The 25,299-nt window shown below is 42.5% G+C and overlaps 1 protein-coding gene across 2 annotated transcripts in view; it reads right to left on the minus strand.

Annotated features, from left to right (window-relative positions):
* The window catches only part of SPTLC3 (serine palmitoyltransferase long chain base subunit 3), a 136,534-nt gene that overhangs the window by 23,032 nt on the left and 88,203 nt on the right, over nucleotides 1-25,299 (minus strand). For both annotated transcript variants that reach the window (XM_077115156.1, XM_077115159.1), the window contains exon 9: nucleotides 20,790-20,916. In XM_077115156.1, the coding sequence (XP_076971271.1) occupies nucleotides 20,790-20,916 (127 nt within the window). The remainder of the gene's footprint in view (nucleotides 1-20,789; nucleotides 20,917-25,299) is intronic.

Below are 25,299 nucleotides of genomic sequence, written 5' to 3' on the forward strand. Positions count from 1 at the left end.
ACGACAAAGGTTCCTACTACAAAGCTTTGTAGTCCTCTAATAAAAACAATGGCTGTGGCATTTCTAAAATTATGTTTGGGACAACTCAATTTCCAGAGAGTCAGAAGGAATTATGGACAGTGGAGACTCCCAGAATGATCTGTCAAAGTTAAAGAAGGAAAACTTCTTCTGCACCAGCATGCAAAAAAGGAGAAAGGCATTTCCTCTTGTAAGCCTAAGCAAAAGAGATGGATTTGACGAACGTGTGGGCCGATTCCAACGCCATGCCCCATTTTCTGCAGACTTTGCAAGCTCCCTTTCTAACAGGGGAAACATGAATATACCCAGATGCCACGGGGTGACTTATTTTATTATTTCCTAAGCTTAAAAATGTACATACAGAAATGCACCACCATACACCACCACTGTTCAAATTCTGACCCAGTGAACCCAAGCACACTTCTAGGCAGCATTGCTCAAAAAATGTGGTCCTTTTCTTTAGAGATGGGAAGTATCTTTCCATTACAAATTTCTTACAATTTAAGCAGTTGTTATTTCTGAAAAAATTAACCCAGGGAAAATACCAAATTGATGTTACAGAATGCCTGCAGTCACCTGAGACTGCCTAATTCCCCTGCCTTTTCCCCGTTTTGTCTCCCCCTTTACCCTTGGCTTCTCCTCCTGGCACAAGCTCCTACCCTATGAGGAAGGGGCAGAGCTGGAGGTGGGGGCATTGGGAGAGACCTTGGGGTAAAGTTTCAATGTGGCAGCAGGAACCTGGCGTCTGTTATTTTAAGCATTGGACACCAGACAGGAAATTTTGTTTCCAGCACGCTCAGGGGCAGAGAGATCTTAGGAAAGATCAAGAGGCTACAGTGCAGCAAGAGTCCTAGGAATCACATTAACAGTGACAAGCTTCCCAGTGGGATGGAGCAAACAGTGTTTGGAGGGGTTTGCTGAGGCAAACACACATTTTTATCAGGCACCAAATCCCTGCCTTTTGATGTCTGGGTTCCAAGGTTACAGCAAGTTTTAAAGTCACATCCACATGCTCTGAGGACATCCCTGGCAGCTCTGCCAGGTCCTGTGGAGGGCGTGGATGGCTGTCTCTGTGGCTGGAGATCAAAGGCCTTGGGGAGACGCCCCTGCCTTCTTCTCCTGCCTAATACACCATTAGAAATTTAATCCACAAGGAGTAGTGAGAGTGGACATCACCGGAGCACCTGCCATGAACCAGGACCTGTGCTTAGGGGCCCTTTTCACGGATGAGGAAATTGAGGCTTAGAAATTGCTAGTGCAGTGCATTACCCAGCTAACTCAGAAATTGGCTGTGCCTCGGAGACAGTTAAAGTCTGTTCTTTGGCGAGAAGCTGGTAAACCCATTCATGATGAGCTGTGAATTCAAGATACATGGATTTCACATGTTTCACGAATGCAAAGTGCTTACTGTAGGAACTGGACCAGCTACTAAGGTAGGAACATAAGGTGAAAAATCTAAGGTTGTTTGAAAAGGAAGCATGTAATAGCAGACAAGACAGATATTATATAATAGACAATTGAAAGTATGTGCCATAAGAGATACACACAAAGTTAGCGGGCCTTTCATATAGTGCTGCTTCATGAATATTTATAGAATGAATGATAAGATTTAATGTTAATTTGCATTTAAATAGAGAGCTATACCTTAGTAAGTCTCCAGTTATGTAATTTTTTTTACATTATCTAAGGTAATTAGGGATGATAGAAGCCTTCTGGGAATCTTTCAAATCAGTGATTCTTAAACAAGGGAACATTCTAGACTTTCCTGAGAATAGTCCCCCACCCCCATCACACACACACACCTTCCCTTTCTGGAGATTCTGCTCCAGTAGGATTGGGAAGGACATTTTAGAAAATCTCCCCTGGGTAATTGTGGTGTGCACCTCCACTGCAAACCACTGCTCTAAAAAAGAAAAAAAAGAAAGGGAGAATTTATTGAAACCAAAACAACATACATACATGGTGTACAAAATTTTTGGAGGCTCTGCCTTAGGTTTTCACAGAACTAATTAAAGAAAAAAAAAGAAAGAAAGGGAGAGAGAAGGAGGAAGGAAGGAAGGAAGGAATTATAGGCATGTTACATTTTAATGGGCTTTGCTTGATTGTGATTCACAACCCTGCACTGAGCAAGTCTATCAGCATCATTTTTCCAACAGCATGTGCTTACTTTGTGTCTTTGTGTCACATTATGGCAATTCTAGCAATATTCCAGATTTTTTCATTATTATCACATCTGTTATGGTGATCTACGATCAGTGATGTTTGATGTCACCACTGCATTTGTTTGGGACACCACAAACTGCAACCGTGTAAAATGGAAAACTTAATTGATAAACACGTGTTGCTCCACCAACCAGCCATTCCCCATCTCTCTCCCTGTCCTTGGGCCTCCCTATTCCCCGAGACACAGTGATATTGAAATTAGGGCAATTAATAACTTGACCATAACTTCTAACTGTTCAAGCAAAAGGAAGAGTCATATATCTCACATCTTAAATCAGAAGCTAAAAATGAGTAAATTTAGTGAAGAAGGCATATCAAAAACCTAGAGTGGCCAAGCTAGACCTCTTACAACAGTGAGCCAAGCTATGAATGCAAAAGAAAAGTTCTGAAGGAAATTAAAAGTGCTACTCCAGTGTACACATGAATGATAAGAAAGCAAAACAGCCTTTTTGCTGATGTGGAGAAAGTTTTAGTGGTCTGGATAGAAGATCAAACCAGCCACAATTTTCCCTTAGCCCAAAGCATAATCCAGAGCAACTTTCCTCAATTATTATTCTAACTCTTTTCAATTCTGTGAAAGCTAAGAGAGGTGAGGAAGCTGCAGAAGAAAAGGTTGAAATTAGCAGAGGTTGGATTATGAGGTTTAAGGAAAGAAGTCATCTCCATAACAAAACAGTGAAGCAGGAAGTGCTGATAAAGAACCTGCAGCAAGTTATCCAGAAGATCTAGCTAAAATGGTTGATGAAGGGGAGTACACTAAACAACAGATTTTTAATGTAAATGAAATCGCCTTCTATGGGAAGAAGATGCCATCATAGTTAGAAAGAAGAAGGCAATGACTGGCTTCCAAGCTTCAAAGGACAGACTGACTCTCTTACTAGGCTAATGCAGCTGGTGGCTTTCAGTTGAAGCCAATGCTTATTTACCATTTCCTAAATCCTGAGGTCCATAAGAATGATGCAAAATCTACTCCGCCTGTACTCTATAAATGGAACAACAAAGCCTGGATGACAACACATCTGTTTACAACATGGCTTACTGGATATTTTAAGCCCCACTGTTAAGACCTACTGCTCAGAGAAAGATTGCTTTCAAAATATTATTGCTCACTGACAATGTACCTGGTCTCTCAAGAGCTCTGATGGAAATGTACAACAAGATTAATGCCTGTTAACACAACATCCATTCTGCAACCCATGATCAAGGGGTCATTTTGACTTTCAAGTCTTATTATTTAAGAAATTACATTTCATAAGGCTATAGCTGCCATAGACAGTGATTCTGCTGATTGATATGGGCAAAGTAATTTGAAAACCTTCTGGAAAGGAGTCACCATTCCAGATGCCATTAAGAACATTTGCGATTCATGCGAAGAGACTAAAATAGCAACATTCACAAGAGTTTGGAAGAAGTTGATTCTGACTGTCATGGGTGTCTTTGAGGGGTTCAAGAGTTCAGTGGAGGAAATAACTGCAGATGTGGGGGAAATAGTAAGAGAAGTAGGAGTGGATCCTGAAGATGTAATTCAATTGTTGCAGTCTTATGATAGAACTTTGACAGACGAGAAGGTGCATCTTATGGATAAGCAAAGGTTTCTTTAGATGGAATCTACTACTGGTGAAGACGTTGTAAACATTCTTGAAATGACAACAAAGGATTCAGAATATTATGTCAACTTAGTTGACAAAGCAGTGGCAGGGTTTAAGAGGATTGGCTCCAATTTTTAAAGAAGTTCTACTTTGGGTAAAATGCTAACAAATAGTAGCATGTGCTACAGAGATGTCTTTCTTTTAAGGAAGAGTCAATTGATGTGGCAGACTTCATTGTTGCCTTATTTTAAGAAATTGCCACAATGACCACAGCATTCAGCAACCACCACTCTAATCAGTCAGTAGCAATCAACATCGAGTCAAGATCCTCCAGCAGTAAATTATAGCTCATGGAAGGCTCAGATGATGGTTAGTATTTTTTAGGAATAAAACATTTAAAAATAAGTTGTATACATTGTATTTTTAGATATAAGATTATTGCACATTACTAGACTACAGTATCATGTAGAAATAACTTTACATGCACTGGGAAACCCTAAAATTAGTGTGGCACACTTTATTGTGATATTTGCTTTATTGCAATCGTCTGGAGCTGAACTCACAGTATCTCTGAGTTATGCCTCTGTATTGTGGTTGTTGGTTTTACAAAGATAATGAGATAGATCTTAATTGAAGGCACCAGATAGCAATTTGTTCTCAAAGTATTTTGGCACCCAAAGGATGTGTGTGTCGCATCCATCTGCCCTTTATAATATGAAGATGAGCCAGTCAGTCATCACTTCTGGTCCTCAGTTTGCTGTTCTGTTAAATGGGGATGACAACGATAGCTGCTCCACCAATACCCTGACATATGTGAGAGCATGCTTAATTCATCATATACTTGTTTAGTACTGATTATGTGTAGGGGACTTTTGGTCTCAGTGGAGTATTAAAAGATGAATGTAGCTACTATTTTCAAGGGGGCTAGAGACTAGAAAAGATAATATAATCATAACTGAAGGTAGAAAATTGACTATGCCCACAAGGAGGCATGGAAGAAGTGCCCTGGGAGTTTGGAGCAAAGACCTAGTGGTATCAATTAACAAGTTGTCCGCATGTGTTTGGGGGAAACATGGGCAGAATAGGCAACACACCTCCTTAGAATGTTTGGATTAAAGTCAGGGAAAGATCAGGGGTGTCAGATCACTGAGAACCACGGATACCATACCATGAGTTAGGAGTTTTGATTGAGGAATGAATAGGGAGCAGAGGAATGACATGTTCAGGGGTCTAGCTGGATGAATCTCATGGCCTTCAGTTCATGGACTGGAGTGAATGCAAAACAGGAGGTGGCAAGACAAATGAGGGGGCCAGAGTGGTAACAGATGTCTGAAGTAAGTAAGGAGTGATGTTATGAGCCATTCTTCCCCTTTGTGGTAATAAGCAAAGGAAGTAGCAAAAGATAGGTCCTGGCTGAGGCACTGGATAATGGTGCCTATGAGAGGCCACTGAGAAGTGATGCACACAAAAGCAGACACCAGGATGCTGCATCATCTGCAGCAGCTACTGATAGAATTCAAACCTCTGGAATGCAAAGTCTTACATAGGGAGGGAGGGTGCCCTGAAGAGACCTCAGGGAGAGAGGTGCAGGGGAACCCTGAGGGAGAGGCCAGGCTGTGGGAAGATCAGGACCATACTCTTCCCTCCCTACTCACTGCCCCTGTCTCATTGCAAGAACAGCATTGTGGCAAAGTGCTCAGGGACGTGCCAGCCCAATTCCCTGGGTTCAAAATCAATTATCCTAGCTTGGATATTGAACTTATACCTTCTGTAACTCAGGTTCTTCATCTGTAAAATGGGAAGACTGATAATGATAATGGCCACTTTATACTATTTTTATGAGGATTAAATATTATGTACTCAATTAAGTCCTATATGTGTATAAAATTAAAAAAAACAAATATATGTATATATGTTTTATACAATGAACTTCCATGTACATTTCATTTGAAAAAAGCTCTGTGGTTCCAAAGTGCTGAAACCCATCCATCTGAAGCAAAGACTGGACTGGATTCCTTGGTTTGGCTTGCTCAGGTTGGACCTGATGGATGGGTTTCAACCCTTTGGAACCACATCCCCTCTGCAGTCTTCTCAGTGCCCAGGACATGTCCCCCAATACTTTCCTATTTCCCAGTTAAGCATTCATGACAACAATGTTTATTCTTAATGGTCAAGTTGAAGCAGATGATCACTAGGAATCTAATTACAGAAAGTCTTCCTGTGTTATGAGGAGCCTAAATCTTTAGGGACATTGACCTATAGTTTAGACTTAATCAGATGGGCCTTAAAAGGGACTGGGCTCTTCCTGAAGAAAGAGCTCCAAAGAGAGAGGAGGACTTGACGTGAGGGAGATTCCCAGTTGTTGGCTTTGAAAATGGAAGGGTTCACATGAGCAGAAAAGCAAGCAGCCTCTGGGAGCTGAGACTGAGGTCCAGATGACAGCCAGCAAGGAAATGGGGGCCTTGGCCCCCCAGTCACAAAGAACCGAAATCCATGGCAACTCCGTGAACTTGGAAGAGGACCTTGAACTCCAGATGAGTCAGTGAGGACCTGAGCAGAGAACATTTTGTGCCCAGAGTGTGCCTCCAAAATTGACTATTCCTTGCCTAAGGAAACTGTGAGATAATAAGTGAATGTTATTTTAAGCTGCTAAGTTTGTGGAAATTTGTTACACAGACATAGAAAACTAGTACATTCTCTCTAGCCCAGGGAACATGCTGGGCCTCCTCAGGCACAAATCCACCTGCTTAATGCTCCCCACCTGTGGCTGGTGAGTAGCTGATTTTTTTTCAGCAAACTTCTCCAAGCAAGAGTGGGATGAGATATGGCACCCGCTGCATTTGGGACCTTTGCTGCTTGGCTGCAAATGAGCCTGTGATGGGAAAAATATTTCAATGGTTTATAAAGACAAATGTGGCTCCCCTTCACCCTTGAAGATGTTACTGATGAAATTATGTTCTGGCCTTCTCTGGTTGTACTAAACCCATGTGGAAGTCCATGTGTGTTATGTCACAGAACTCCCCCACCTCAGAGTCCACCCACACAGAGGAAATAAAGAAAGAGCAAACTTCTAGAGGATTCATGTTGTAAAAGGATACTTTGTAGGAGAGGGAGAAGGAGGGGCCACACTATCCTGCCATCTAAAAGACAACCAGAATCCCTTTATGCTCTTGCTTGGGAAAAAAAACTTTTTTTTGCACAAGGTAGAACATTTTTACCCCCCAGTACAGGTGGTTCATCACGGAATGAGGCGGGCCCTCAGTTGAAAAGCAGCGGAGTGTAGCACCCGCCATCTGTTTTGTATCAGCTATTGCTGAAATGCCAGTGGCCTGAAACCATTTAGAAAACACAGCTCTCGGTGCCCTCTCTCTTTCTCTGCCTCGCTGTCTCCAGTTGGTAACCAAGTGGCAAATATATTTAGGAAGCAGCAGCCAGCTCCTCCTGCAACAATTCCCAGTATCTTCAAAACCAGGGCCTCTCAAAGGAGCATGGGAGGGGCCATTCTCTGTAGGGTCCTCTTGCATTCGCTGAGTGACCTCGGAGGGACAGAGCTGTGACATGTCATCGCTGGCTCTAAGGGAGAAGAGAAATTATAGGAAGCCAGTTTTGTATTCACTGAATTCTCTGCTGAGGCCAGATGCTGAGAAACGTAAGACATTTTAAAAACTGGTGTCTAATTATCATGTATCCATCTCTCCTGATCTCAGTCCTTTTTGGTTTTCATAGTCTCTTCCTCAGAGAAGAGATGGCGTCCTGGGAGAAGACGAAATCGCGGCAGAAACAGCAGCCATGTATGTGATGATGGTGCGGATGGGATAGTGCAGTGTGCAGGCCAGAGGAGTTTGCACTGAAGAGAAGCAGCAGTCTGGGAGGGGAGTTTGTGAATGTATCTCATGTCAAATATAAACAGTAGGAAAGTGAGAAAATTCCTCTCTTGAGAGCTAATTGCTGTCTACCCAATGGACTCCTTTCTTCTCCCCCACTTAAAGTCCTGAATCTTCCCACTTAGTCACTCCCATTTTTAAAACCTATCAAACTCAAGTGTAAAAATATGTGTGCCCCATTTCAGGGAACGGAACAAAGGTCCAAGGTCACAGCTGGAAGGCTACAGGGCCACTTTCTCCAAGTCCATGTTGGGTTAGCAGCGAGGGTCAGCACCTCACCTGCCAATCTCATGATCAAATTTCACAAATGATCAGGATGATGGAAAAAATCAGTACAAAGTCATTTTAAAATGGTTGGTTTTTTTTTTGTGACAATGCATCATATTCAACTCTCTTCTCTCCTTTTTTTCTAAATCTATCTCTCCGGAAGGAAAGAAAAGAAAGATGATAGAAGTTCATAAATTAATGAAATTACTTGACTTTGAAATTATAGTCAACTCCTCCTAATGACTGAATTAAAATGACACATATAAGCCTTAGACAATTTTTTTTTTAAACCCCAGATATGGAACAGGAAGTTTTTTTTTTTTTTTTAAATCCCAGATATGGAACAGAATTAACGATCTGGAATAAAGCTGCCCACATAGATATAACCACAGAAACAGCTTTTAGTGCTTCCAAAATTGCATGAATTTCTTAACATGATCTTCAGCAGGATCATATTTTCATGTTACTTCAACCTTGATAAGAGCTCTCTAGTTTTATTTATCTCCTTGGGCTCAGAATTCAGTTCTCCCACGTGGCTGGTTCCCCCGACAAGTCAAAGGCTGGGTGCTGATGTAGTGAAAGTCAGCAGCTCCACCTCTGGTCAAGCCCTTTGACTTCCTTTTTGTCTTCAGTCCCCAACGATGCAGGGGCAGCTGAATGAGAGAGCTGGGGGGAGATGCAGAATACACCCATCCAATTCGGATCACTAATCTAAACGTCCATGTGTTCATGTTGTGTTTTATGATTTTCTGATAATGATGCCATATTCTGTCTCATCATATATCCCCCTTTCCAAGAAAATGCCCTGGATTTCTGGGAGTGTGTTACAGTTTCTAACAATAAACCTTCTCTGGTTTGGCCCAGCTTCTAGAACTGTTCCAGTTTTATGTCATTTTTAATTTTTTTTGAGGAAGCACTTATTCTCAGGGTTCATTTTCTGCATACAGCAAGTGACCAGTATTGGGGATTTAGCAAAATAATAATAATATCAATACCTGCCACTTGCCTGGGACTAAATTCTGTTAAAATGAAGTCAAGTAGTTATTGCAAAAGCCAGACTAGGACCCCTGAGAGTCCCTGTAAAAGGAAGGCAGAGCTGTCTTCAGTCCTTTGGACTTTATTTTTCTTTTGTTCTTAGCTAGTTTTATTCTATTCCAAGCCAAGAGTTTATTTTTCTAAGTCCATAGAGAAAGACTAGGAAACTGCCTAAAACATACATTGTCTTCCTACAGTGTTATGTCCATCAGAAAGTCTGGGGAATTAATGTCTTGGACTGAGGTTAGTATTGTGGCAAAGACAGGATGGCTGTTCACCAAACCAATTTCTTCTTCCTGGCATAATGAACTTCTTTGTGGTTAGGTAAGGTCATGTGATTGAGTGATGGGCAATGGAATATGGGCAGAAACGAAATGTGCCTTTCCAGGCGTGTTCCATTAAAACATCACAGACATGATGCTCCCTGCTCTTTATCCCTTTAGTAGCAACTTACAGCCATATGTTGAAGCTGGAAGAGCTACAAAATAAAAGGAAGCTGGGGTCCTGGCCATCAGGAATACCATTTTGGACCTTTCATGACCAAAAACAAAATTTCTATTGGTTAAGCCACTGATATGCTTGAATCTTCAAGGATTCAAAATCCTAATGTCCCTTTACTTTTCATTGGCTATATGTATAAAGTGAAACCCTCATTTTTCTGCTGGAGTTTCAGCCTTCAATCTCTCATTACTTGTTGCCAAGTATTGTCTAAGAAAATGTGGAGTTTATTGATTGAAAAAGACCTCAAATGTAAATCATCATTAAGATAGGGGAGGGAAGGGAGGGAGAATGGAAAAATGCCCCTTTGATGCTTAAGAATAAATTTACCCTCCTCTAGTTAAGAAATGTGCATTAACTCAGAGAAGATTAGCTGGCACCTAGCCCTTTCTGATTACCGTGTATAAAAAGTAAAATGCGTCTTTGAGTTTTGGATGTTGTCTCCATAGGAAACGTTAAGTGAGGGATTCAGTTAACTGCTTGGATAATTAAAGGAGAAACTCCACTTTTACTTCTGCTACTTGGGTTGCATTGGCTTGAATTATCCAGCTTTCCTCACCTCACCTCTATTTTTGTTGGTGTCTGGAGAAAACCTTAGCATATGCCATCTAAAACCACTTATTTATCAGAATAACAGAGCAGGGACTCTAGATTTTGGCCTATGCTTGTACCCACCCATGAAGTGATTATGGTTCCAGCATGGGAAACAAATCTATAGCCAACATCCAAGGGAATGATGTTGTAATTTTTTAGAAGTGGCAATTTGAATCCAAAGCTTGTCTAATGTGCTAGTTTGAAACTGTTATGTACCCCAGAAAAGCCATGCACTTTATTCAATCTTGCCGGGGAAGACCGATTGTTTGGTGGTATCTTTTGATTACGTGTCTTCTATGGAGATATGAGCCCCCTATTCAAGGTGGGTCTTAATCTGTTTACTGGAGTCCTTTAAGAGAGGGACATTTTGCAGAGAACACAGATGTTTGGAGATGCAGAAGGAAAATGGCCCAGGAGATGCCAGAAGCTGAGAGAGGTATTTGAAACCAGAAGCTGGGAGAGAAACCTTGGATGTGATCAACCTTTCTTGAGTGAGGTACTCGCTTGTTGATGCATTCATTTGCACATTTTGCGGCCATAGAATTGTAAATTTGTAACCTAATAAATACCCTTGTAAAAGCCAATCCATTTCTGGTATATTGCATTCTGGTATGGTTAGCAAACCGAAACATCTAACAGATCTGCTTAGCCTCAAAGCCAGTCAATACTGATTCATTCACATATTTGATATTTTTTGATACTTAAGGTACAATTAATTAATTAGTCCCTGGGGAAAGGGGGTAGGGGAAAGGGGGAAGAGGGGTGTTGACTAACATAAAAGGTACTAAAACTTCAGAAGCACGGAAGAGGAAAGGGATAGTTTCTGACTGGGGTCATCAAGATAAGGTGTAGAAGACCGAGAGATAAAGAAATAGGTGTAATGGGTTGTAGAGAGAGACGAGGTCCCTCTAGTCAGAGGCAGTAGCATTAGCATGCTCCAAGGATGTGCAAATACCTGGTAAATAGTAGATAAGATGTGGCTAAAATTCATGCTGAACAGGCTCACTTATTCAGTGGACGTTTGTGGATTGAGTTTTAGGGACAGTGTCCCTTTTACCACCACCCCTCCCATAACACTCATATTCCCCTAAGGGAGACAGGTAATAAATAAAGAGGCAGATACATAATTCCAGGTGGCAATAAGTGCTATGAAGAAAAATGTTGCAGGATAAGGGAATGGAGTAACCCACAGGGAAGGCAGCACAGTTTTTAGCAATGGTGGTAGGGAAGGTGGCTCTTGGTTGGTGGTAGGAACGAGAAAATTCCCTTGGCACAAACCCCCACTCTGAGCTCTTTTGAGACCAGAGTTCTTGTGGGCCTCACGTTGGAGCTCTGAGGCTGTTCTGAGAGCTGAGCTTGGGCGGTGAACATAAGGACAGTGTGTCTGGGATTGTGGTTCTGTCAAGGAAGGGCTTTGCACTGGCCGGATGGCCCCAGCTGTATTCTTTAATTTGGTGGCATGGAATTATGTACCCCAGAAAAATAGGTTCTTAATCTTAGTCCATTCTGTGGGTGTGAACCCGTTGTGAAGAGGACCTTCTGCTGAGGTTACCGCAGTTAATCAACTGAGTCAGGGTGGGTCTTCAATCCTATTACTGGGGGCCATATAGTGAAGGTCACTGTTCTAGTTTGCGAGCTGCCAGAATGCAATGTACCAGAAATGGAATGGCTTTTCAAAAGGGGAATTTAATAAGTTGCTCGTTTACAGTTCTAAGGCTGAGAAAATGTCCCAATTAAACAAGTGTATAGAAATGTCTAATCAAAGGCATCCAGGGAAAGATACCTTGGTTCAAGAAGGCCGATGAAGTTCAGGGTTTCTCTCTCAAGTGAGAAGGCACATGGCGAACACAGTCAGGGCTCCTCTCTCGGCTGGACAGGTACATGGCGAATACGGTGTCATCTGCTAGCTTGGTCTCCTGGCTTCCTGTTTCATGAAGCTCCCGGGGAGCATTTTCCTTCTTCATCTCCAAAGGTCGCTGGCTGGTGGACTCTCTGCTTCATGGTGCTGCAGCATTCTCTGCTCTCTCTCTGAATCTCTCCTTCTCCAAAATATTTCCTCTTTTATAGGACTTATATTAAACTAATCAAGACCCACTCAAATGGGTGGAGACATGTCATCCCCTAATCCAGTTTAACAACCATTCTTGACTAAATCACATCAACCAGGGAGATGATCCAATCAGAGTTTCAAACATACGGTGTTGAACAGAGATTATTCTACCTTATGAAATGGGACTTATATTAAAACATGGCTTTTCTTAGGGGGCACACTTCCTTTCAAACCAGCACAGTCACCGAGAGAGAGAAGCCCAAGGAAGCAGCCAGAAGCTGGAAGACAAGGGAAAGCAGAAGAGATGCCCGGAGAGGTGTCATTGCACTGCCATTGTGAAAGCCAAAGACCAAGCATCACTGGCAGCCAACCCCAGAATGCTGCAGTCTTCTGAGGCAAAGCATCTCCTTGTTGATTGCCTTGATTTTGGACTTTTCCTAGCCTCAAAACTGCCAGTCAATAAATTCCTGTTGTTTAATCCCACCTATTATATGGATTTGTTCTAGCAGCCAGGACACTAAAACATGGAGCTCAGATTTTACCACTGGTAATTTTGGACTTCTCTGGGTTTGTAAAACATGATCGGAACTTCTTCAAATAACAGAATAAATGCCCCCTTTTCCTTTGCTTGTTCCTTTTTGCCTAGAAACCAGTCATCTTTAGCCACTTACATATGCTCAATGACTAGAACGGAGGATTTCTGTCATGAGGAGAATACTCAGTTTTAATTTTAGAAGAGGCAATGCCACCATTAACTACACACACCGTACAGGACCCAAGTATGATTTATAAAACATCACCTCCCTATAGAGGAATGGAGAACCTTTTCCCAGAAGCCAGTAATCAAAGGAAAAAAAGAAGAGCATTCCCATTAGATGAGAACCTTGATTCCCTAGTCTTTCTGAAGATTGCCTGTTATATGCAAAAAGAACTCGAGCTGAGAGTAACAAGCTCCTCACAGATGAAATGTTTCGGGTACTTCCCAAGCCGAACAAGATATAAAACCTCAGAGAGATTTAGTGTGAGGAGGCCCTCTGTTGGTGAGGATTTCTATTTAATAGTTCCACCAAAGACCTGGGCGGACAACATTTTAACTTTCTAAAGAGCAAAGGGAGACCACTTTAAGGAAGGATTCTTTGTACCATGCAGTGCCCGAAGTATTCAGCTCTAATCTGCAGACTCACTTCCCCCAGCCTTCTCTTTCTGGCCTCCTTGCTAATGTCCACCAAACCTGGGTTTCCATACCTATAGGCCTGCTAAGTTCCTTCAGATTGAGAGTGGAGAATTGAGGGATTTATCTGAAAAATATCCAAGTTTGATAAATAATATTCAAGATGATTGAAAAGGGATATAATAAAACTGTGACTATTTGTGCCCTCTTTTTGCAACAATAATCTCTACCTACTAGACCCAGAAGACACATTAAATTAAAAAGACCACACACCCCATCTGGCATTCTGTTTTGTCAAATTTGAGGAGCCTATAAAGTGGATTCCTATATTTCTAGGAAGATGATAATTCATTATCCCATCTTCATTTTACCTTTAGTCTCCCCATCTACAAAACTCCAGACACATGCCCCTTCCCACCCACAAACTCCTGTTTAAAAGCAGAGAGGCACAAGCGTGACTTTGAAGAAAAATAGAAAAAAAATTGTGAAAAAAATTATATTTTTGCTAACTTTATTGTTTAAGTATAGGAGGTTTTATTAGCAATAATGCAGGTATATCCTACTGATATTGGATAGTCTACATTCGGAATTGGAATTCTATATTTATTTTCTTTGGTAAGTAAATTTCCAGTACCTATTTCCTTTCTAGGGACTCTCCTGGCCACTCAATTATACATGAATGAAATATTTTCATGTATATGACAGCAAAAAGGTGGTTTGTGTTCAGAAAGGTGGTGATTACTACACCAACCCATTGCTGAAGTAATTGCAGGGAGAAGCTGATTAAATCACATATCATTTTTCCCACAGTTATTTTGGTGAGATAAGGAATGAGCTAATGGAGTGATCCAAATGTAAGTATTGAACTATTAATGATACCTAGAAACATCCCAACAGTATTCCAGTCCTTTGTATTTAAAAAAACTCATGGTACTCAAAAGCTCTAAAATATCCAAAGATTTAGATCTTCAGATGAATGGGTTCATAGATCTAAAAACTGTACATTGGCAAGGAGGTGAAGTAAGTGCTTGAGAACATAGATAGTTGCTGGTTCATTTTGATATAAAATGGAAAGCATCTGATATTCAGTAGATGCACTGGGTTGCACAGAGACTATGTTCTCTAAGGATACTGCCAATATGATTTCGACATTGCACCATAGAAATTGTAACAATCATAACAGGGAAATAAGTAGCCAAAGGAAGGATGATAATTATAGTTTGAATTCAAGCAGACCCCACAGATGGTAAAGTAAAAGCAATTCGTTTCATTTATGAATATGAAATGTTTTATCATGAATTATTCCTATAATAAATCAACACTTGGCTGGGTTGCCTATTGGGGATTTTCCTTCTCATCAAATTAATTCCACCTATAAAAGATGCACTGAAGAGATAAGGAACTTAAGTAATTATTATGGATACTGCTCTGTCCATCCAAGCAACACGAATTAGTATGAACTAGTGTGAACTAATAGAACAACACGAATGGCGGTATCTCTGTCAGATACTTACTATCATCAAGTCAAATAAAATAATCAATGTCACAACCACAAACTTGTAATGAATTTGCACACTTAAAAAAGTTAAATGAAAGGTCACATATTGAATGATTCCTTTTATATGAAACATCCAGAATAGATGAACCCATAGAGGGCACATAGAGTGGTGGTAGCCAGGGGATGGGGGTGAGGTGGAATGGGGAGGAACTACCCATTGGTGGGTATGGGGCTTTACTTTGGAGTGTTGGAAATGGTTTGGAACTAGATAGAGGTGGTAGTTGCACAACACTATGAATATACTAAATGCTACTGAGCTGTCTGCTTTAAAATTTTATGTTACGTACATTTCACCTCAATAAATTATTTTTTAAAGTTATTTGAAAGCACAGGTTTAAGGGAGAGCCTGTGGTGAGGTATGTGTATTTCATGAAAGCAAAGAGCTCTTTGCCAAAGTGACACCAAGTGTCCACTGGAATTGAGCTGGAACAAGCGAGATGCCTGCAGGAACCGTTAGTGAATGGGATTGACAGATTACAGGGGTCTGACGAGGTGGATCAAACATACAGAAACACAGGTAACTTTTTCAGATGTCGATGGCATTGCTGGACTTGAAGCATCAGCCTCACCTGGAGCCTATTAGAAATGCAATAAGCATTTCTCAACCAGAAGCTCTGGAGGTTGGGCCAGCAACCTAGTTGAACCATTTCTCCAGGTGATTCTGAGGCATCATCAAGTTTGAAAACCACGTTTCTACATAGAGGGAAGGAAAGAGTTGGGGGCACTGGTGCAGCAAGAAAGTAAAGAGAACAGAGAAGGAAATTCTGGCAAATGCAGACAGAAAAATAAGAGCTAAAAGAGAAAAGAAGAGCATCTCTACAATGAAGGGAAGACGGTTTTCAAAGAGAGAGAATGCTGGTCAGTAGTCAAATGCTGCAGAGAGGTCAAGGTAAAGCCTCCTGGACAAGAGGCAGTTGAGTAAGTGGACAGGAGTGACCGTGAAGGAGCAGAGTCCATGGACAAAGAGGCAAAGGACAAACAGAAGGAGCTGAAAACCAAGTGGAAAACTAGGAAATGGAAGCAGGGAGAAGAGACTACTCTTCTGAGAAGATTGAAAGTAATGGAAGGGATGAGATTCAGTAGCTGTTTGAAGAGGAAGAAAAGGTAAGGGAAAACTTTTCAGGATGAGGGGAATGAACAATTTCATGACTGAGAGAAGGGGTTAATCTGCTTTAGAAGGTGGCAAGGGAGATCAAAAACAGGGATGAAAGGAGAAAGAGTTATTCATTTGCTGAGATAAGAGGGAAGGAGGATTTAATCTGCCAACAAATTAGTTGTTGAGAACCTACACTTTCCAGGCATTATTCTTAATACAATGAATAAAATAGACAAAAACTCTCCTAGAGTTTACACTCTAGTGAGGGAAGACAAACCATGAACAGACACATCTATTTATCAGATGATCTCAAATGCCAAGACTCAAGCAAGGTGAGGGACGTTAGAGGAACAAGGAGGGGTGCCCTTGAGGATAGAGCAGCTCCCTAATAAAGTTGATTTTGAGCAGAGACCTGTGGGGAATCGGGGGTGAGGTGGGGCTGGGTGGACCATGTAGATACTGGTCAAAGAGCAGTTCTAGAGGGATCAGCATGTGCAAATGCCTCTTGGCAAAAGCTGCTCGGTGTGTTCCAGGAAAAGCAAGGAGACCAGATACCTGGAGTGGACTGAGCAAGGGGAGCAGTGATAGAAAAGATGGAGGACCATACCCTGGAAAGCCTTAAAGGCCACAGTCTGGACGTTACTCTAAGCTGGGAAGTCAATGGAAAGTTCTGGGGCGGAGGGGGGTGGGGGTTGACACAGTTTGAGTTACTTTTTTTTTAAAGATGATTCTGGCTGCTGCATAGAGAACATTGTATGAAAGGCTAGGGTAGAAGTGGAGAGAAAAGTCAGGAGGCTATTCAAGGAATAGTGGGGGAGAAGGTAAGGCGTGACCAGATTCTGGATAGATGTCAAAGGAAGTGCTGCCAGAATTGCTGGTGGAATATATATAAGACCTGAGAGAAAGACATAATTTACAGATGGGTAAAAGCTATTGAAAAGGAAAAATGGAAGTGGAAGGGAAGAAAACAGAGAAGCTAAAAATATGAACTTAACATTTATTGAGCATGAGTGATACAGTAGGCATTGTGCTAAACTGATCATTTAATCTTCCCTACAATCCCAATTGATGATGAAAGAACTGAGGCTACAAGAGGTTAAGGAACTTGCCAGTCAATGGGCTAGCCAAGGGCAGGCTGGGGACAGGCCCCCATGCAGTCCAGCTGCAGAGCACACACCCTGAATCGTTCGCACCATGCAACCTCTGTTTTCTCCGTGAAGGAATAGGTCACCCAGAGTTGGAGAAAGCGGATGGGGTGGAAATGCAGGCCCAGGACTGAGAGTTCAAAGAGAATGCTGCTGGCTAATTGAAAAATGTGCTCCCATGATTTAACTAAAATAATATTAAGACAACTGCTGACAATGCTTACTTTTGGGCAGTCATTTGTGTGGTTTTGGACTCGCCCTGCCTGGGGCTGCTTGCATTGGGTCTAGATTTAGAAGATGACTGAACTGCAATCACTTTGGACCTCTTCAAAACTGATCCCAATTACTGAGTGATCCCTTCAAGCCCCATGTGGATGTGGAATGGACTCCCGGCTCCCAGTCCTATGAGATAAACACGCGCATGATCTTATTTAGCTAAAAACACTGGCCTGAAAAAGAGTGGGCCAGTGGATGGAAATCGAGGCATGACGTGTTTATTAAGCCCACCATTGGGTTTGACACCGGGAAGAACACCAAATTAATTCAAGACATATTTCTTGCCCTAAGGGGCTTATGGCACTGGCGTGGCTGGGGGACCACCCAACATCCGTTAGGATGAAGAAATCAAATCTCCACTTTGGGTTTATTGGCCTGCACAGATTGACAGGCCAGGAGATTCAAAGGACCTCAGTGCATATGGAAGGCACGGTGGCCGCAGCCCCTCAGCCTGCGTGTCTTAACTCTCCACACAACCTGCTGCAGGGCTGAGGTGGCTGTTTGTGCATGCACATTGTCATTTTGCTGGGACTGCTATCTCATCTTTGAACCTTGGCATCAAAGGAACACTGACCTTATTCCTGTAGCTTGCTTTTCTTTGAAGCATATGGCTTTGCAGTGCAGATTAAAGAGAAGACATTCATCAAGGAAGAGATCTGGCCAGCCTCTCCCCAGCCTCCACTGGGAACAAAGCCTTGAAAGGGTCCAGATCACAGAGGCAGCAGAATGGGACAGAGAGGTAGGCTTGGAGCTGGGCTCCTCCGTCTCAGGTCCTGGGATGTAGCTCTCACACCACCGTTTGGCCCTTTCCGCTTTGGGCAGCTTCATCCTGCAAGCCGGTGTATCCAGGCACACTCAGTGGCGCTAATGTCATATTCCCAACCTGTGCTCTTTGTTTTCTTTAAAACTAGCATTGTCGGAAATGAAGCCGGCATGATAATTCATTCTGTGCCTGTGAGTTCTTCAAAAGATGTGTCAGGCAGAATCGCCAAATGTTTTGGCTGGTGATTCCGTCAATTTTCTCTTCTACTACTTTCCTTTGTTTCATTCTTTTGAAAAAAACTGTCCTGTCTTTATCAGGGCTTCTATCTTTGCCCTAGAAAAGCAGACCATACACAAAGCATTCTCTGATTTTTTTTCTCTCCTAATAATGGTAAGAAGAGGAAAGTGAGAAAATTTAATTGGAACTTAAAAATATATATATAATTCTTTAATTATGAAGCTGAAAGAGAGAACTAAGGAAAATATCTCCATTTCAAAAGAAGAAAAATTGTTGAGAGACTACCTTCGAAGCTCAAATGATCATGTCTTGAAATGGAATCTTCCTGCAGGTCTTCAACTGGGCCCAGATAACGAGTGAGTTTCGTTTGTGATGAGGTCTCACAATAGTCCATAGAAGGAGGCACTGATGGTGAAGTTGGGTACATTTAAATAAACCAGTGCTGATAACATATCCATGAAAAGGTTTAAGAAATTAGTGAAAATCCATATTGGGACGTAGGCTAATTTCCAGAATAACATTTCCCTAGTGACTCATCTTTAAAATAGGAACGAAAGATAATTCTGGTCATTATGGATTAATTTACTTAACTTGCATTCTACATTAAATCTCAGATAATTGGTTTTCAATTATGAAGTTCAAGAAGATAATTAATATGGCTTTGTGTGAAGCCTGTGATTCCAGACCAGTTCTTTCCCCCACACAACCTGACAGCTCATGACGGGATGGACACAGCTCTATTTTTAGCTTCAGTTTTAAAAGGCTGAAAGATTACCTGTTTGTCCAATATCCACGTGTTCTCTTAACTATGCCAGCGTTGTCCCTTGGGTGTGGCCACATGACTCCTTGGGCCCGTAGGTGACGGTGTCACTTCCGGATTGAAGTTCTGCTCTTTCTTCACACCATGGCCACTTGAGGCCAGGTGTCGAGTCTGCCAAGCCTCCAGCCAGAAGCAGCCCAAGTTCACAAGGAGAGCTGCCCCGAGAGCGCCTGATTTGTGCTAATCTCTGGGCGAGCAAGATCTAAATCTTGGTTATGTTAAGCCAGGAAACTCACCCTGCAGGCCATTTTCCTGCTTCAGTGAAAAGTGGAGAGATTTCTCCTGAGGGTTTTCAAATCTTTGTTCTTAGGGCCCCAGGACTGTCGGGTGTTCGGGTGGGCAGAGCGCAACCAACCAGTCCTGCTTTGATCTGTCTGTTTTATGTGGTAGGCTTTTCGTTGAATTTTTACGTGAATAAATTCAGAAAATTCTGCTGTTTAATAAAATTGAAAAATGCTGGGTGTCCCCATACTTCTACTGAAATAGTAAACCGGGAAGGTTGTAGGAAGCAGTACAGGGTTTCTGCATTAGCTGGGGGTAGGGGATGGGGCATTGGAGCAGATAGCACAGTGGGGTCAAGATAATTGGCTACTTCCATAAATACACTTCCTAGCTTTCCCCCAAAACTGCATATTATCACTGTCTCCCCATTCTCCACTGATGTATGGCATTTAGTAAAAACTCTGTAAAATGTGTATGAAAGATACAAGTAGAGTTCCCAGAGACTTTGATGAAATAGTTCTTTAAAGAAAAGATTAAGTTCATTTGGGTTAAGCAGTGTAGTACAGTCTTGCTGTTGCTGATTCAACATTAAGGCAATGGCTACAAAGTAATTACTGTATATGTTTTGCCCATTTATCCTCAAATAGTGGATCCGCCACTCACCCCCCGGGTGGGAAAAAAAAAGCTAAAAATTGAAATATTAAATGGTCTCGTTTGGTTTCAGGGAAACACAATTGACAGCCCCAAGGAAACACAGGTGAACTACTGTTTGCTTCATGTTTTTTTTTTCAATGAAATAGCTAAGACGTAGTCTGTGTGTTTCTTTTTTAAATAGAGAAGTAGAAGTTGTGGTTTTACAGAATAATCATGCATCAAATTCCCATATACCTTCCTGTTTTTAATACCTTGCATTGGTGTGATACATTCATTACAACTGGACATCATTTTTATAAATTGTACAATTCACTATAGTCCATGGTTTACCTTGCGGCTCGCTGTTTGTGTAGTGCAGGTCCATGGCTTCGACACTTTTTATTTTAGTGCCACATACACAAGCTAACATTTTTCTTTTTATCACATTCAGATGTTTTAATATGAAAAAATTATCCAAACTTGTAGATCATATATAAGAGGCAGAGCTGAAAGTTTTCACTGCTTGAACAAAATTTTCTCTTGCGCTCATAGCACTCTCGTATGTTTAGCACGACTTGAATTACAAATCGAGTTCCATAATACAAAGGTGATTATTTGAGATGGAGAAGATGGAGGGACATAAGGGAGATGGAGAGAGAGGTCTGGGAGAGGAAGTTCATGGGAGCTGTGCTCTTAGCAGAACCTCTTACCTTGAGTGGTCCCGTCTAGTCCCATGAGGATCTTTAACACTCTGATGACTTGCTCTGCTACCGGGGGACTCATGGATGTGGCGTAAAGAGCACTATGTGAATTAGCCCGTAAATAATCCACAAGCTCCTAAGGGAAACCCGAACAAAAGGCAAGCAAATTTCAGTTGTGGTGTGGAGAAACACATCTTCCCATGTCCCCATCTATCATGGCAAAAGACATTTGTCTCTGGCAGCTCAACAGATAAATGTGGTTTGATTTTCAGTGAACCTCAGTGAACTGTTTATTTTTTCCATCCCCTGATTCCCAGCCTCCCCCATGCAAACCTAGAAGCTAGACAGAGGTACAAGAGATGCTACAAGTTTAACTTGAAGTCTATAAGGCAAAAACAGAAGTGTAAGGAAAAATGATTTCCCGAACATGTATAGAGTACCTATATATATGCAAGCATGGGCCTAGCACTCAGGGATGGTCAGAGAATACAGGCTGTGGTTTTTGCTCTTGAGAATATTATAGAGAAGGCTCGAGTGAGGAAATGGAATTGACCAATCCTTGAAGAATGAAGGAAAATATAGAAGAAAAGCAAATCTTGGGGGTGGTGGCAGAAAGAAGAGACTGAATTAAATGCAAAGGCAGAAAGGCAGAAGGCATGTATTGTAGATTGGTTGCAAATAATGGCTAATTCTTTTTCAGCCTATACCCATGCTCCATTAAGAGTTGGATGAAAACCCTTGTGATTCGCTTTGGTCAATAGAATGTGGCGTAAGTGATGACATTCTGGTTTTGAACTGAGGGCTCAAGGGAACTTGAGGGCTTTCGTTCTCTCAGAACCCTGCCTAGCTGCCATGTAACAAACCTGAGCTGACCTGTTGGAGGATGAAAAATGTGGAATAGAGAAGCGCCATCCTAGCTGAGGCCATCCGAAGCCAACCAGTCTCCAGTTGACCCAGCAACTGACCAGAAGACAAGAGCAAGACGAGCTGAGACCAAAAGAATAGCCCAGCTGAGCCCAGCACAGATTGACGACACATAGAATTATGTACTAAATAAATGGCATTAGGTTTAGCCACTTAGATTTAGGGTGTTTTGTTCCACAGAAAAAACTAACTGATATGGAGTATTTGGAGGGCAGCGAAGGACAGCTTGAGTAGAGGGTAGTAGGAAATTAAACTGAAGAGTAGGTGAGGATTAGAATAACTCCAGGACTGGGAGGTTAAGCTTTACGCCTTGAACAGTAGAGAGCTACTGGAATTTTTGCCCAACACTATGTGGGCTGCTGGCCCACTGTGGAATACTGGTCTTCAGTTCAATGTAGGAACAATTCTTCACCTGCATGATTTACACTTGAGGCCCAACAAAAAATCCCAGGTAAGCCAGCTGAAAGCCCGAGGAACCTCCCAACACCACTGAGGCGAGGGCCTCAGAGCTGGAATCAGCTCAGCCTCAGCTGGGTGGGTCATCTATGGGCCCACTTCAGGATGCCCTGGAGCCTTCAGGGTGCCCTGCAGAAAACTGAATGCACTGATGACTGTTCTCTGTTTTAGCAGTGGGATATGTAACAGAGAAGTCATCTTTTCTTCTGAGGGATGATGAGAGAGCTTAGAATTCCATGTAGATGTCTTTTCCAATCATTCCAACATGAAGGAAATCTGGGGGAGGCACCAACATATTTCCCAAGGGGGATTCTCTGCTTTGGGCAGACCCATCCTTGCTTGTTCTTCCACAAATGTTATAAGGATTCGGTTGATCTTCCTCAGTGAAATAGGGTGTCTGCTTTATTGGTGCTTGGGTGAAGGTTAAATCAAGGAAATGAGGCCACTACCTAACCTCTAGAAGGAACCCAGTAGCTCTCTAATACTGCCCGTCCTGTCTCCTTCAATACATCCTCTATTCTAAGTCCCCTCTCTTCCACTCCTTCTTTCCTCCCTTCCTTTCTCTCTCTCCTCCTTCTCCTTCACCTCAAACTCTTCATTCATTCATTCATTTTTTCCCTTTCCTTCTATCCTCCTTCTTTCCCCCCTTCTCTCTACTCTCTTTCCCTCCCTCCTACTTTTCATGAAAATCCTTCATTCCAAATGTTTTAGCCTCTTCATTTCTAAGCCCTCTCTCTCCACTTCCTCCCTCCCTTTGATCTTTCTTTCCAACAGGTAGGTACCGAGAGCTTATGCTGGGCTATGTCCTGACTGTGGGGCTGGGGGAGAGTCCAAGAGGGGAAGGAGATAGAAAGAAGCCACAAGGCTAGTCTCCAGCATCCGTTATCCACTTACAGTATTACAATTACGTTTCTTTCTGTTACTTTATTTAGTGAATCTTATAAAAGTAGTTGGGTGAGTGTTCACCAAATTTGAAGAGTTTGTGGAGGACAATGGCCTGATTAAGGCATTGGCCACAGGGCCTTTAATAAGTTCACCCAGGGGATCTGGGGGTGCCTCGAAGGAAGAGGTGCTCCGTTCCCAGAGTAGCTACAGCCAGGTTGTCCTTCACAGGTCTGCGTTTAGCACTCCACAGGGAGCAGTCACAGGGATTTGGTTTCTCTGCTGAGAGGGAAGGCCTCCCCGTGGGATGCTGGGAAGTCATGTAGGAGAGGAGAGAGGGCGGTCTGGGCGGGAGTGAGGAAGGGACGTAAGTTCATGGGAACCTGTGACAGGAAAGGAGTGATCTGGCCTTGGGGTGGGAAGATTTGCCTAGACAGGAAGGAGGAGGATTGGATGGCCCTGTGCTAAAAACAGGAAAGGGGAAAGACTGGAGGACTCAATTAGAAGCAGAGTGAGACGCTCTTGCTTTGGAGATGAGGTGATGAAGAGTTGTTCCCTTGAAGGAAGATATGACCAAGAGTTAAAAGGGCGGGTTCTGGAGCCTGATTGCTTGGATTCAAATCTTGGCTCTGTCACTTACTGCTGTGTGACCTTACTGCACTTACTTGCACGTACTGCAAGTTCATAAACCTCCCTGTGCCTTAGTCTTCTTTACTGAAAAATAAGGTGATAGTAATACCTACCTCAGAGTTAAGAGGATTAAATGAGTAAATTCATGTATGTTGTCTAAAAAAGTATCTGGTACTTTGCAAAAACCTGATGCCACTGACAATTATTGTTAATGGGTTGGCAACTGAAAGTTTCTCAGAATTTCAACCTGGGGGTGCAAAGATGCAAAAATGCTTAGAGTGTCTTTACTCTCGCTTTGGGGAGGATCATTCCCTTTTAGCATAAGGACTTGCCCACAATCTCACTCCTTGTAGACTGGGCCGGCTTTCTCACCACTTCCCAGCTTGTGGAATTGGCCTAATCTGCACGCATGATCAGAAAGAGGGGCTCTGTGGGTGACTTCTGGAGAGCATCAAGGGAAGCTTTGATTACTGGTTACTGATGGCCTTCTTTCCTTCCCCAGTCGGGCGCCATGAGCCCTGAGTTAAAAGTAGGCTTCAGTCTCTTGCAAGGCGAGTCTGCATTGTGTCTCCCTTCAGGGTGGGGTTAGAGGTCTCCTCATACAGAGGTCTCTATGTCCATTTCTAAGTTCAAAATCCTGATTATTTTCTCTACTTGAAGGCCTGGAGTTCAAGGGCAAGGGTGGATTTTCTGGAGGAATTCAAACAGGAGGCTCTTAGAATAAACATCTTGGCGCTCACTCCACGACCCCCATTGACTTCAAAGGGCTGTTAAATACAGCCAGAGCCTAGCAAGGACAGACAGCCAGCTCCTGCCAGGGCCCGCCTTCACTTGCCGGCTTCTGGGGCTAAAGGCACCCCAACCTTGGCTCCCTGCTCCACATCCCTTCTCCAGAATCCCAGTCACACAGCCCATCCATCACAAGGCCACCTCTGTTTCATTTATTCACCAGTCTCTGGCTTGTCTGCAGAAGCTGGAAAAACCAGTGGTTAGCATCAAGCCTGCCAAAGGACTCAGGATGCCTGATTGGAGAAAAACTCAGACCCCAGAAAAACCGGAGTTGTCAATGTTGACAATCTCTCCTCAGCAACTGGAGAAGTGAAATTAAAAAAAAAAAACCAAAAAACTAAAACTAAGAAACCTAAACCTCTTCACTGGGGCTTTCGTCAAAGGAGTCAGTCCCTGCTGGAACTCTGGCAGGTAGGGAAAATAATTACCTTAAGTTTTACCTCAAAACTCTTGAAAGCACAAAACATTTCCCATTGGGCTGCTCTCAGCCAGCAGCCCCAAACTCAGAGTGAACAAAACAGCAAAACCTCACCCGCTCTTGAGAGAGACCATTTTACGAGTTCCCAGAGATGGGGAGAGAATGGCTCAGCCAGGGAATTAACCTCCAATAAGCAGGCACAAATTTGTAGGACATTGTGTGAGGGGAAGACTCAGGTCAAAACAAAAACCTACTCCCTGTGGGAGTTATCTTAGCATCAAACCATTGTTTTTCTTTCTTTGTCTGTTCCCAAATATTTTCTTCCTACATAACATATCTGGTTGCTAACGTATGCAGATCTGAACTTGCCCTACTCCAGGAATATTTCTAGAGTCTCCAAAAAACTGTTTTTTTTTGGAA

Source organism: Tamandua tetradactyla, chromosome 1 (assembly GCF_023851605.1).
Source record: "Tamandua tetradactyla isolate mTamTet1 chromosome 1, mTamTet1.pri, whole genome shotgun sequence".
NCBI lineage: Eukaryota > Metazoa > Chordata > Mammalia > Pilosa > Myrmecophagidae > Tamandua > Tamandua tetradactyla.